The 15170-nt window shown below is 51.2% G+C and overlaps 1 protein-coding gene across 1 annotated transcript in view; it reads left to right on the forward strand.

Moving 5' to 3' along the window:
• LOC146058640 (transient receptor potential cation channel subfamily M member 2-like) overlaps nucleotides 1–15170 on the forward strand; it is a 561103-nt gene that overhangs the window by 223531 nt on the left and 322402 nt on the right. The window contains exons 16-17 of the mRNA XM_083170913.1: nucleotides 1784–1955; nucleotides 2560–2740. Of these exons, the coding sequence (XP_083027039.1) occupies nucleotides 1784–1955; nucleotides 2560–2740 (353 nt within the window). The remainder of the gene's footprint in view (nucleotides 1–1783; nucleotides 1956–2559; nucleotides 2741–15170) is intronic.

Genomic DNA, 15170 nt, shown 5'->3' on the forward strand with positions numbered 1-15170 from the left:
GTGTTACTGGTGTCCTCTCCCGGATGATACAGTGTGTCCCAGTGTGAATGACTGGTGTTACTGGTGTCCTCTCCCCAGATGATACAGTGTGTCCCAGTGTGAATGACTGGTGTTACTGTTGTCCTCTCCCCGGATGATACAGTGTGTCCCAGTGTGAATGACTGGTGTTACTGGTGTCCTCTCCCCGGCTGATACAGTGTGTCCCAGTGTGAATGACTGGTATTACTGGTGTCCTCTCCCCGGATGATACAGTGTGTCCCAGTGTGAATGACTGGTGTTACTGGTGTTCTCTCCCCAGATGATACAGTGTGTCCCAGTGTGAATGACTGGTGTTACTGGTGTCCTCTCCCCGGATGATACAGTGTGTCCCAGTGTGAATGACTGGTGTTACTGGTGTCCTCTCCCCGGATGATACAGTGTGTCCCAGGATAAATGACTGGTGTTACTGGTGTCCTCTCCCCGGATGATACAGTGTGTCCCAGTGTGAATGACTGGTGTTACTGGTGTCCTCTCCCCGGATGATACAGTGTGTCCCAGTGTGAATGACCGGTGTTACTGGTGTCCTCTCCCCGGATGATACAGTGTGTCCCAGTGTGAATGACTGGTGTTACTGGTGTCCTCTCCCCGGATGATACAGTGTGTCCCAGGATAAATGACTGGTGTTACTGGTGTCCTCTCCCCAGATGATACAGTGTGTCCCAGTGTGAATGACTGGTGTTACTGGTGTCCTCTCCCCGGATGATACAGTGTGTCCCAGTGTGAATGACCGGTGTTACTGGTGTCCTCTCCACGGATGATACAGTGTGTCCCAGTGTGAATGACTGGTGTTACTGGTGTCCTCTCCCCGGATGATACAGTGTGTCCCAGGATAAATGACTGGTGTTACTGGTGTCCTCTCCCCGGATGATACAGTGTGTCCCAGTGTGAATGACTGGTGTTACTGGTGTCCTCTCCCCAGATGATACAGTGTGTCCCAGTGTAAATGTCTGGTGTTACTGGTGTCCTCTCCCCGGATGATACAGTGTGTCCCAGTGTGAATGACTGGTGTTACTGGTGTCCTCTTCAAAGATGATACAGTGTGTCCCAGTGTGAATGACTGGTATTACTGGTGTCCTCTCCCCGGATGATACAGTGTGTCCCAGTGTAAATGACTGGTGTTACTGGTCTGCTCTCCCCGGATGATACAGTGTGTCCCAGTGTGAATGACTGGTGTTACTGTTGTCCTCTCCCCGGATGATACAGTGTGTCCCAGTGTGAATGACTGGTGTTACTGGTGTCCTCTCCCCGGCTGATACAGTGTGTCCCAGTGTGAATGACTGGTATTACTGGTGTCCTCTCCCCGGATGATACAGTGTGTCCCAGTGTGAATGACTGGTGTTACTGGTGTCCTCTCCCCAGATGATACAGTGTGTCCCAGTGTGAATGACTGGTGTTACTGGTGTCCTCTCCCCGGATGATACAGTGTGTCCCAGTGTGAATGACTGGTGTTACTGGTGTCCTCTCCCCGGATGATACAGTGTGTCCCAGGATAAATGACTGGTGTTACTGGTGTCCTCTCCCCGGATGATACAGTGTGTCCCAGTGTGAATGACTGGTGTTACTGGTGTCCTCTCCCCGGATGATACAGTGTGTCCCAGTGTGAATGACCAGTGTTACTGGTGTCCTCTCCCCGGATGATACAGTGTGTCCCAGTGTGAATGACTGGTGTTACTGGTGTCCTCTCCCCAGATGATACAGTGTGTCCCAGTGTAAATAACTGGTGTTACTGGTCTGCTCTCCCCAGATGAAGGACTTGTTCTTCTTCCTCTTCCTGTTGGCCATCTTTGTTGCTGCTTTTGGGGTTGCTAAGCAATCAATCTTATATGACAATGAATCGAGGCTCAGCTGGATCTTCCGTAACATTGTCTATTCTCCGTACCTGACGCTGTTTGGGAACATACCCTCGGATGTGGACAGTAAGTACCTCTGGCTATCTGACCGGTGGCAGCTGAGATATGATGGAGTGTATGATACAGTACTAGGGCTTATGCTGAGGTGTGCGGGAGACTGCAGTGCATGTTCTCTAGCTAGGCATGGAAGATAGCGTGACCCTGGCAATGACCGGGCTGATGGCCTGTTGGTACCTGGGGCCAGTGTCGAATTTCCCATTAGGCACGTGAGGCACGTGCCTAGGGGCGGCACATGTTTGGGGGCGGCACTTGGATGCTTCTGTTGGTGCTGTCAGCCTGAAATGTACCAGTAACTGCACAATATCCACTGTACTGTTCCATATTCCATCTTGTATAGAGTGTACATGGATAGGGAATGCAGATACTGTCCCTGTAATCTGTCCTACTTATTCTATTCTCTCAAATGAGGGCTTATAAATAATCAATATAAATAATAAGCTTAGGCAGGGGGGGGCGGCCATTATTATTGTGCCTACGGGCGCACTCACTCCTAAATCCGCCCCTGCCTGGGGCAGGTGGCCCCCAGAAGATATAGACAATAGGCACCTGTCCCAGTGTCCAGCCCCACACCCAGCACAGTAACAGGATTCTGTTCATATTCTTTCTATAGGTTTGAACTTTGACTCTACAAAATGTACCCAAAATGGCAGCGACTATTCTCTCCCTCTGTGTGTGTACAACGATGGCAACGGCACTACGCTATTTCCTGATTGGCTGACCATAATCTTACTGTGTCTGTATCTCCTACTGGCCAATATTCTCCTGCTCAATCTGCTGATCGCAATGTTCAGGTAAGAAGCATTCCTCCATGTTTTGTAGGGATATCCTGGCATCCTGATATGGCAAATCCCTCCCACATATAGCCTGACCCTAACCTACACCACCCCCACTCACCCACACAGCCTGACCCTAACCCACCAACCCACACACACAACCTGGCACTAACCTACTCCCCCCCCCCCCACAAACACACACACAGCCTGACCCTAACCTACCCCCACAAACACACACACAGCCTGACCCTAACCTACACCCCCACCAACCCACGCAAACACAGCCTGACCCTAACCCACCCCCCCCCAACCCACACACAACCTGGCCCTAACCTACCCCCCCCACACACACACACAGCCTGACCCTAACCCACCCCCCACCAACCCACACATACAGCCATACCCTAACCTACACACACACACACACACACACACATACAGCATGACCCTAACCTTCTCCCCCACACACATACACAGCCTGATCCTAACCTACCCCCCCCACCCACCAACACACAGCCTGACCCTAACCCACCCCACACACACAACCTGGCCCTAACCCACCCCCCACCAACGCACACACATAGCCTGATCCTAACCTACCCCCCACCCACCAACACACACAGTCTGATCCTAACCTACCCCCCCACCCACCAACACACACAGCCTGACCCTAACCCACACACACACATACAACCTGGCCCTAACCCACCCCCCACCAACGCACACACATAGCCTGATCCTAACCTACCCCCCCCACCCACCAACATACACAGTCTGATCCTAACCTACCCCCCCACCCACCAACACACACAGCCTGACCCTAACCCACACACACACAACCTGGCCCTAACCTACTCCCTCACACACATACACAGCTTGATCCTAACCTACGCCCCCCCACCCACCAACACACACAGCCTGACCCTAACCTACCCCCCCACCCACCAACACACACAGCCTGACCCTAACCCACCAACCCACACACACAACCTGGCCCTAACCCACCCCCCACCAACGCACACACATAGCCTGATCCTAACCTACCCCCCCACCCACCAACATACACAGTCTGATCCTAACCTACCCCCCCACCCACCAACACACACAGCCTGACCCTAACCCACACCACACACACAACCTGGCCCTAACCTACTCCCTCACACACATACACAGCTTGATCCTAACCTACGCCCCCCCACCCACCAACACACACAGCCTGACCCTAACCTACCCCCCCACCCACCAACACACACAGCCTGACCCTAACCCACCAACCCACACACACAACCTGGCCCTAACCCACCCCCCACCAATGCACACACATAGACTGATCCTAACCTACCCCCCCACCCACCCACCAACACACACAGTCTAATCCTAACCTACCCCCCCACCCACCAACACACACAGCCTGACCCTAACCCACACACACACATACAACCTGGCCCTAACCCACCCCCCACCAACGCACACACATAGCCTGATCCTAACCTACACCCCCACCCACCAACACACACAGTCTGATCCTAACCTACCCCCCACCCACCAACACACAGAGCCTGACCCTAACCTACTCCCCCCCCACACACACACACACACAGCCTGAGCCTAACCTACCCCCCCACCCACCAACACACACAGCCTGACCCTAACCTACCCCCCACACACAGCCTGAGCCAAACCTACCCCCCCACCCACCAACACACACAGCCTGACCCTAACCTACCCACCAACACACACAGCGTAATCCTAACCTACCCCCTACCCACCAACACACACAGCCTGAGCCTTACCCACCCCACACACACAACCTGGCCCTAACCCAACCCCCACCAACGCACACACATAGCCTGATCCTAACCTACCCCCCACCCACCAACACACAGCCTGATCCTAACCTACCCCCCACCCACCAACACACACAGCCTGACCCTAACCCACACACACACAACCTGGCCCTAACCTACTCCCTTACACACATACACAGCTTGATCCTAACCTACGCCCCACCCACCAACACACAGAGCCTGACCCTAACCTACTCCCCCCACAAACACACACAGCCTGGCGCTAACCTACCCCCCCCCCCACACACACAGCCTAACCCACCCCCCACCAACCCACACATACAACCATACCCTAACCTACACACACACACACACAGCCTGACCCTAACCTACTCCCCCACACACATACACGGCCTGATCCTAACCTATCCCTCCACCCACCAACACACAGCCTGAGCCTAACCTACCCCCCCACCCACCAACACACACAGCCTGACCCTAACCCACCAACCCGCACACACAATCTGGCCCTAACCTACTCCCCCACACACATACACAGCTTGATCCTAACCTACCCCTCACACACAGCCTGAGCCAAACCTACCCCCCCACCCACCAACACACACAGCCTGAGCCTTACCCACCCCACACACACAACCTGGCCCTAACCCACCACCCACCCACCAACACACACAGCCTGATCCTAACCTACCCCCCACCCACCAACACACAGCCTGATCCTAACCTACCCCCCACCCACCAACACACACAGAATGACCCTAACCTACTCCCCCCACAAACACACACACACACACAGCCTGACCCTAACCTACCCCCACAAACACAGCCTGACCCTAACCTACACCCCCACCAACCCACGCACACAGCCTGGCGCTAACCTACACCCCCCCCACACACACACAGCCTAACCCACCCCCCACCAACCCACACATACAGCCATACCCTAACCTACACACACACACACACACACAGCCTGACCCTAACCTACTCCCCCACACACATACACGGCCTGATCCTAACCTATCCCTCCACCCACCAACACACAGCCTGAGCCTAACCTACCCCCCCCACCCACCAACACACACAGCCTGACCCTAACCCACCAACCCGCACACACAATCTGGCCCTAACCTACTCCCCCACACACATACACAGCTTGATCCTAACCTACCCCCCCCCACCCACCAACACACAAAGCCTGATCCTAACCTACCCCCCCACCCACCAACACACACAGCCTGACCCTAACCTACAGATGGAGCAGGTCCCATCCTGGCAGGGGATGGCGCTGGCGACGCCAGCCGCCATCCCCCGCTAGCGCCATATCAATGGCGAGAAAGGGACGCGCGCGCACGAGAGGCATGCGCGTCTCCTTCCGACGGCGCTTCCATCCGCTCCCCCGGGTCCCTGCTGGCTTGTCGGCGGTAACCCGGGGTCCCCGCCGCCTGCCCGCACCCCCCTCCCCCTAACCCTGTCCGTCTCCCTGACGCGGAGATGGACAGGGTCTCCGTCGCCCCGCCGACTGAGACGCGCGTGAGACGCACGCGCGTCTCAGTCTGATGGATGGCAAGGCTGCTGGCGGATCCAGCCAGGATGTAGCCTGTCCCATCTGTACTCCCCCCACACACACACACAGCCTGAGCCTAACCTACCCCCCCACCCACCAACACACACAGCCTGATCCTAACCTACCACCCCACACACCAACACACACAGCCTGACCCTAACCCACCCCACACACACAACCTGGCCCTAACCCACCCCCCACCAACGCACACACATAGCCTGATCCTAACCTACCCCCCCACCCACCAACACACACAGCCTAGTAGTAGTAGTACGTTTATTTATAAGGCGCCGCAAAGTGTCCGCAGCGCCGTACATAGCAAACAAAAAACAAATGACAAGGTAACGTACAGGGTGTGTTGAAAAATACAGTATAAATAGGGGTATAGCTGGTAGAAATAAAATCAGCATCAGTTCAGAAGTAGGTGTCAAAATTGTCGAGGAGACTGAAGATGAAGTAGAGGAAGGGAAGAACAGGACAGGAGGACAGGTGAGGTAAAGAGGTAGGGTGAGGACGTGAGGCAGGAGGACCCTACTCATAAGAGTTAACATACTAAAAATAGGTGGGTGGACGAACGAAAAACAACAGGATAAGTAGGAACGGAGGGGAACGGAGGCAGGATAGGAGGATCAAAAGAGGTTAGGAGGAGGGATAGGCTAGTCGAAAAAAGTGGGTTTTGAGGGAGCGCTTGAAGGAGGTAAGGGAATCAGAAAACCTGATGGGTGGCGGGAGGTTGTTCCAGTGCAGGGGGGCAGCGCGAGAGAAGTCTTGGACACGGGAGTGGGAGGAGGTGATTAGGTGAGAGGTCAGTCGGCGGTCAGCGATGGAGCGAAGAGGACGGAAGGGAGTGTGGATAGAGATCAGTGAAGAGAGGTAAGGAGCGGTTTAGGAGGAGAGAGCCTTGTAGGTGGTGGTGAGGAGTTTAAAGAGAAGTCGGAAAGGAATGGGGAGCCAGTGAAGAGATAGACAGAGGGGGGAGGCGGAGGTAGAGCGGCGGGAGAGGAAGATGAGCCTAGCGGCAGCGTTAAGAATGGTTTGGAGAGGTGCGAGGCGGGTGAGAGGTAGCCCAGAGAGAAGGATGTTGCAGTAGTCAAGGCGGGAGATGACAAGAGAGTGAATGAGAATTTTGGTCGCGTCAGTGGAGAGGAATGGTCTGATGCGTGAGATGTTGCGTAGGTGAAAGCGGCAAGACTGTGAGAGCACGAATGTGGGGGGTGAAAGAGAGGGAGGAGTCAATGATGACACAGAGGCAGCGCGTTTGGTCGGTGGAGGTGATCTCGGTTTCACCAATGCTGATGGAGATAGTGGGAGAAGAGGGGATGTTCGGGGAATGGAAGATTAGAAGTTCAGTTTTAGCCATGTTTAGTTTCAGGAAGCGTTGGGTCATCCAGGCTGAGATGGCCGTGAGGCATTCGGAGACCTTGGACAGGAGTGATGGGGATAGGTCGGGGGAGGAGAGATAGATTAGGGTATCATCAGCATAAAGGTGGTAATGAAAACCATAGGAGCTGATGAGGGTGCCCAGAGAGGTGGTGTAGAGGGAGAAGAGGAGAGGGCCAAGGACTGACCCTTGGGGAACACCGACTGGCTGCGGAGTAGTAGGAGAGGAGGAGCTCGGAGTGGAGACGGAGAAGGAGCGATCGGAGAGGTATGAGTTGAACCAGAAGAAGTCCGTGCCAGTGATGCCAAAGGAGCGGAGGGTGTTGAGCAGGAGAGGGTGGTCAACAGTGTCAAAGGCTGCCGACAGATCAAGCTGGAGGAGGATAGAGAAGAGGCCTTTGGATTTAGCCGATATTAAATCGTTAGTGACTTTGGTCAGGGCAGTTTCAGTGGAATGTAAAGGGCGGAACCCGGATTGGAGGGGGTCTAGAATGGAGTTAGCAGTAAGGTGGCTTAGGAGACGGTTATAGGTCAGACGTTCTAGGAGCTTGGAGGCAAAAGCCTGATCCTAACCTACCCCCCCCCCACCACCCACCAACACACACAGCTTGACCCTAACCTACTCCCCACCACATTCACACACAGCCTGACCCTAACCTAACCCCACAAACACACACACAGCCTGACCCTAACCTACACCCCCACCGACCCACACACACAGCCTGACCCTAACCTACTCCCCCCCCCCCACACACACACACACAACCTGGCCCTTACCCACCCCCCACCAATGCACACACATAGCCTGATCCTAACCTACCCACCAACACACACACCCTGATCCTAACCTACCCCCCCACCCACCAACACACACAGCTTGACCCTAACCTACTCCCCCCACATTCACACACAGCCTGACCCTAACTTACCCCCCACCAACCCACGCACACAGCCTGACCTTAACCCACCCCCCAACCAACCCACACACAACCTGGCCCTAACCTACCCCCCCACACACAAACAGCCTGACCCTAACCCACCCCCCACCAACCCACACATACAGCCTGACCCTAACCCACACACACATACAGCCTGACCCTAACCTGCATCACACACACACACAGCCTGACCCTAACCTACCCCACACACACACACACACAGCCTGACCCTAACCTACCCCCACACACACAGCGTGACCCTAACCTACCCCCCACACATAGCCTGACCCTAACTTACCCCCTCCACACACACACATACACAAACAGCCTGACCCTAACATACCCCCCCCCCCCACACACAAACACGGCCGGACCCTAACCTACCCCCCATACACACACAGCCTGACCCTAACCTACCCCCCCCACCCAGACATACACGCAGCCTGGCCCTAAACCCCCCCCCCCCCCCACACACACACACACACACACACACACACACACACACACACACGGCCGGACCCTAACCTACCCCCCAGACATACACACAGCCTGGCCCTAACCTACTCCCCCCCCTGCCCCACCCAGACATACACACAGCCTGGCCCTAACCTACCCCCCCCCCCCACACACACACAAACACACCGCCGGACCCTAACCTACCCCCCAGACATACACACAGCCTGGCCCTAACTTCCCCCCACACACACACAGCTTGACCCTAACCTACCCCCCCACACACACACACAGCCTGACCCTAACCTACCTCACATACACACAGCCTGACCCTAACCTACCCCCCCACACACACACACAGCCTGACCCTAACCTACCTCACATACACACAGCCTGACCCTAACTTCCCCCCACACACACACAGCTTGACCCTAACCTACCCCCCCACACACACACACAGCCTGACCCTAACCTACCTCACATACACACAGCCTGACCCTAACCTACCCCCCCCACACACAAACAGCTTGACCCTAACCTACCCCCCCCCCCGCACACACGTACACAGCCTGACCCTAACCTACCCCCCCCCCACACACAGCCTGACCCTCACCCCCCCTCCACACATACACAGCCTGACCCTAAACTACCCCCCTCCACACACACATACACAAACAGCCTGACCCTAACCTACCCCCCCCCCCACACACACACACGGCCGGACCCTAACCTACCCCCCATACACACACACACACACACACAGCCTGACCCTAACCTTCCCCCTCCCCCCACACACATACAGCCTGGCCCTAACCTACCCCCCCCCCACACATACACACAGCCTACCCTAACCCACCCCCCACCAACGCACACACACAGCCTAACCCTTACTTACCTCCACACACACTGCCTGACCCTAACCTACCCCCCGTACACACAGCCTGACTATAACCTATCCCCCCACCAACCCACACACAGCCTGGCCCTAACCTACCCCCACAGCCTGGCCCTAACCTACCCTATGTGTTTATAGGGAAAAAGGGGTATGGGGGGGGGGGGGGGGGGGGGCGATGACAAGTGCACTGGCGTAGGAAATCTAGAAGTAGGTGATTAATCAATTAGGAATCCACTGGTGCTAGTTATACAGTGATAGAAATATCAGATAAACAGATTGTTTAAAATGTTGATTAATTGGTGAACTGGAGCTGACAACTAAAATTAACAAGTGCTAATTAGTACGAATCAACCACTGTATACAATCTAAGTGGCATCAGAGCAATGACAGAGACCAGCTGGTAACCTATGTACCTCTAATAGATCATTAGAATACATAGAGCAATAAAGAAAAAGAAACATGTAGCAAATATGGTCAATGATACTGTGTCACAAATATCTGCAGTAGATTTTTCTACTGAACTCTATTCTGACAATAAGCTTATACAATGTACCCTACCCAAGCAAGGGGACATAAACTCCTACCCTGAAAGGTGTTCTTCTAAGAAGTGTAAATACAATGTTTTGTGTAAAAATCCAAAGGGGAATTCCCCCTACTACACCCCAATAAACACTAAGGGCCTTATTCTAGTTCACTCTTTCTGACAAATTCCTTCTTAGCTGGACAAAACCATGTGCACTGCAGGTGGGGCAGATGTAACATGTGCAGAGAGACCTAGATTTGGGTGGGGTTTTACTTCAAAGTGAGATCTATATTGCAGTGTAAAAATAAAGCAGCCAGTATTTACCCTATAACAGAGTTGTGTCAGAGACCGAACTGGTGTCTGGCACTTTAAGAAGCGCAGTCAGTAAATTAAATGTCCATACGTGTTTAGTACAAGATATAACTCATTTATTTAAAACAGCACATACAATGGAAATATCTTCCATACAATATAACAATTCACAACAATTGTGCACAATATAACAGGCAGACAAGACACACAACATATAACATATATTACAAGCTGATATTAGCTAGGATTGCCGTTTGTTCAGTCAATCAATTGAGCATATATGAGGCTGTGTATTTCTCAATGAATTCTGTTTGAGGCAGTGGATAATTCTCATCGTTACCAGTCCTGCGTACACTTGTATCCTGTGGTTGTTGCACTTTTATTAGGCCATAAACTCAGGTCAGTCTCTCCAAGCAGTTACCAGAAATGCACTCCGGAAATAGAGATGTTGGGAGAACTTTTTCTGCTGGACCAGCCAGCTAGACGGTTTTGTAATCCAAAGTGCCGCGCTGACAGGATTGTAGATGCAGGACCAGCGCATAGGGGGCTCAACAACGCGTTTCTCCGCCTTTCACTGTAATCGGCGGCTTCCTCAGTCTGAGCCCACATGTATTCACATTGCTGTTTTATAGTAGCGCCATTCACGCCTTCAATTTACCCGCACTTCTGGGTTTGCGCACCAAGCCTCACTTTCAATTACATGTATTTATAGGCTCTCGCGGCCATTTTGCTTCCTGCATTCCAAGCCTCGTTTTGAGTCCAGGACACTCACAAGTAGCGTCCTCCACATACTGCACAATACAGCCTCATTTGCATAACCCGAAATGGGTTTACTTTCCTTTTGAACATGCTTTTCAGTTCATATGCCCATATAAAGCAAACCCCGCCTTATTGTAATGCTCACACAGTATACGCCTCTTATTTCGTCTGCTCTTCATTGAACTAATTCAAGCATATCACATTAGTACATTTGACTCACAATCCTTAGAGGAACACACATAACATATATATAGAGATATACATAAATCCCTACAATGATTCCCTACTACATATATTACAGAAAAAAATATATCAAAAAATGTGTATATAGAAATTAATAATAAGAACAACAACAAAAATAAGATGAAAGAACAGCAGCAGCATTAATAGATCAATATATGGACGCATGGATAAATGTCATTACACATGGAGACTATGAATAACCACCACGGCAGTAATGATAATTATGTTCTTCATTCATGTTTTTCTATTGTCACTGTATCAGTTCTACACAATCCCCATGTGTCTATACAAATACATAGCTCAGTGGTCAGGTGTATCTTAGATATTATTCCAGAATTCCATCCCTATCGCATTTAGTGGGCTTACAAAGTGTCGCTCATATTAATACAGCCCTTATCAGTAACCCCACTCCCTCCCTCCCCCAATCGGTATATGTGAGATATATATATATATATATATATATATATATATATATATATATATATATATATATAAATAATCTCATTTTGGTGGGGTACAGTTATTATTATTAATAATTCCCTATAATTCTATGGTGTCGTTTAGTCCCAGTGGGCTCAGGGTCTTCATACAAAAACTCCAATCCGCCTCCCTTGGGCATAGCCGTACATACCTATCTCCTCGGGGTGTACTGTGAAAGTGTCCGATCCCTACCATTCTAACCCCCTTCATTTCACCCCTTTGGCACCAGCCGTGTGTCTATAGAGACTATTGTTTCTACTCATCTTCATAATATTTCCTTTATGCTCCATGTATCTGACATGAAGGTCCCTGATCGAGCAGCCTACGTACTGTTCATCGCAACCACAGCTCAAGAGATATTATAGATTTTGTTTTCCAATTAATAAAAGCTTATATGGGGAAGGTTTCACCAGAAACATAAGATGTAAAACTCATACATTTCTTTTCGGCTGTTAGGCACGAGACACATGCCCCCCCCTCCCCCACACCTATGGTACCCCTCAGGTTTAGATGGAAGCCAGGTGGATTTTATGTCGCCCTCTTTTCCCTTTTTAAAGAAACTTGGTGCTAATCTCTCTTTTAAATTGCGTGCTCGTCTGAAAACCACTTCTTTATTCAGGATTTTAGCAGATCCATGTTCTTCCTTACTATCTTTTCTCTCCATTGCTTTCGTGTTGTATTGTGTGACAAACACTGTTTTCTATCTTTGTTTCCCTTCTTTTTATTACTTTTATTATTTGTATTTCCATTATTGGTTTCCTGTGTTTTGGCACCAATCCCCAATAATTTTTCTCTATCAAGTCCTTCTACCACTTCCATAAACTCCTGCAATGATTTTGGGGGGTTAGCCCTGCTCTAGGAATGCCTGGTGAATATTCTCACTTTGTCTTTTAAACGCTACATTTGTTGAACAATTTTGTTTCATCCGCATAAATTGACTCTTGGGAATATTAATTTTCCATTTCTTATAATATTTACCCTGCACAGAAACAAAATAACTCACCCAAATCTGATATCTGCACATGTTACATCTGCCCCACCTGCAGTGCACATGGTTTTGTCCATCTAAGAAGGACTTTGTTAGAGTGAACTAGAATAAGGCCCTAAATTACCATTCAGATTCCTAGGACTTAGGCTGGGTACACACCAGGATGATATGGCCCAAAACAAGACCATTTAGATACAATCTCGACCAATTGTATGTAAATCAGCCATGTTTTGGGCCATTTCGCTGTCCTTTTGATGTGATCCCAATCCGATGCGCGGCCCCGTGGGTCGTTATGTCTTTTCTAGGCAATTAGCAAGACCCCCCCCCCAATAAAGGAGTTGTTCTGCAGGTGGTGACCACAGACCACTTCTCAGCTCCTGTGCTTTCTGGCTGAGGTTTTGGTCACTTGTGAAAGCTGGCGGTGCTTTCACTCTAGTGGTAGCGTGAGATGGAGTCTACAACCCACACAAGTGGCTCAGGTAGCGCAGATCATCCAGGATGACACATCAATGCGAGCTGTGGCAAGAAGGTTTGCTGTGTCTGTCAGTGTAGTGTCCAGAGCATGGAGGCGCTACCAGGAGACAGGCCAGTACATCAGGAGACATGGAGGAGGTCAACAACCTATCAGCAGGACCGCTACCTCCGCCTTTGTGCCAGGAGGAGCACTGCCAGAGCCCTGCAAAATGACCTCCAGCAGGGCACAAATGTGCATGTGTCTACTCAAACAGTCAGAAACAGACTCTATGAGGGTGGTATGAGGGCTGGACGTCCACAGGTGGGGGTTGAGCTTACAGCCCAACACCGTGCAGGACATTTGACATCTGCCAGAGAACACCAAGATTGGCAAATTCGCCACTGGCACCCTGTGCTCTTCACAGATGAAAGCAGGTTCACACTGAGCACGTGACAGACATGACAGATTCTGCTGCCTGCAACATCCTCCAACATGACCGGTTTGGCAGTGGGTCAGTAATGGTGGGGGGTGGCATTTCTATATGGGGCCGCACAGCTCTCCATGTGCTCACCAGAGGCAGCCTGACTGCCATTAGGTACCAAAATTAGGTCCTCAGACCCCTTGTGAGACCATATGGCAGTGCAGTTGGCCCTGGGTTCCTCCTAATGCAGGACAATGCCAGACCTCACGTGGCTGGAGTGTGTCAGCAGTTCCTGCAAGACTAAAGCATTGATGCTATGGACTGGCCGCCTGTTCCCCAGACCTGAATCCAATTGAGAATATCTGGGACATGATGTCTCGCTCCATCCAACAACGCCACGTTGCACCACAGACTGTCCAGGAGCTGGCAGATGCTTTAGTCCAGGGTCTGGGAGGAGATCCCTCAGGAGACCATCCGCCACCTCATCAGGAGCATGCCCAGGTGTTGTAGGGAGGTCATTCAGGCACGTGGAGGCCACACACACTACTGAGCCTCCTTTTGACTTGTTTTAAGGACATTACATCAAAGTTGGATCAGCCTGTAATGTGTTTTTCCACTTTAATTTTGAGGGGGCTCCAAATCCAGACCTCTATGGGTTAATAAATTTGATTTCCAATGATAATTTTTGAGTGATTTTGTTGTAAGCACATTCAGCTATGTAAAGAACAAAGTATTTAAGACACTTGTGTACTAGCACGGAACGTTTTTTGCGTAGAGGGGCTATTCTGTGTTAGGAAAATCGCATCGCATCGCATGAGATTTTTATCACATGCGATGCGATTATAACACCCTATCTTTTTAATGGGCAAAGTTAGTGAATACATTAAAAAGATAGGATACGATATAAAATCGCATCCCATCGCATTGCATGGCATTATTGTATGGCATGCCATGCGATGTTATGCAATTTTATATTGCATGCTATGTTTTTAATGGTGAATTGAAATGACGTTTAATGCACCCCCCCCCCCCCTACTATCCACTCCACCCTGAAGCGTGGCGAGCGCAGCGGAACTCGACCTCCGACTTTTTCATTACCCCACCATCCACGTCGGCGTGGAGTTAATTTTAGCCCGAGGCGTGGCGAGCGCAGCAAGGGGATGCGGAATCCATGTAAAGTAATCCGCGTCCCCACTTAGAAGAGGTTTCGTGGGCTAAGGAGTTCTA

This window comes from Crinia signifera, chromosome 2, assembly GCF_055691185.1.
Source record: "Crinia signifera chromosome 2, ASM5569118v1, whole genome shotgun sequence".
In the NCBI taxonomy this organism is placed as follows: domain Eukaryota; kingdom Metazoa; phylum Chordata; class Amphibia; order Anura; family Myobatrachidae; genus Crinia; species Crinia signifera.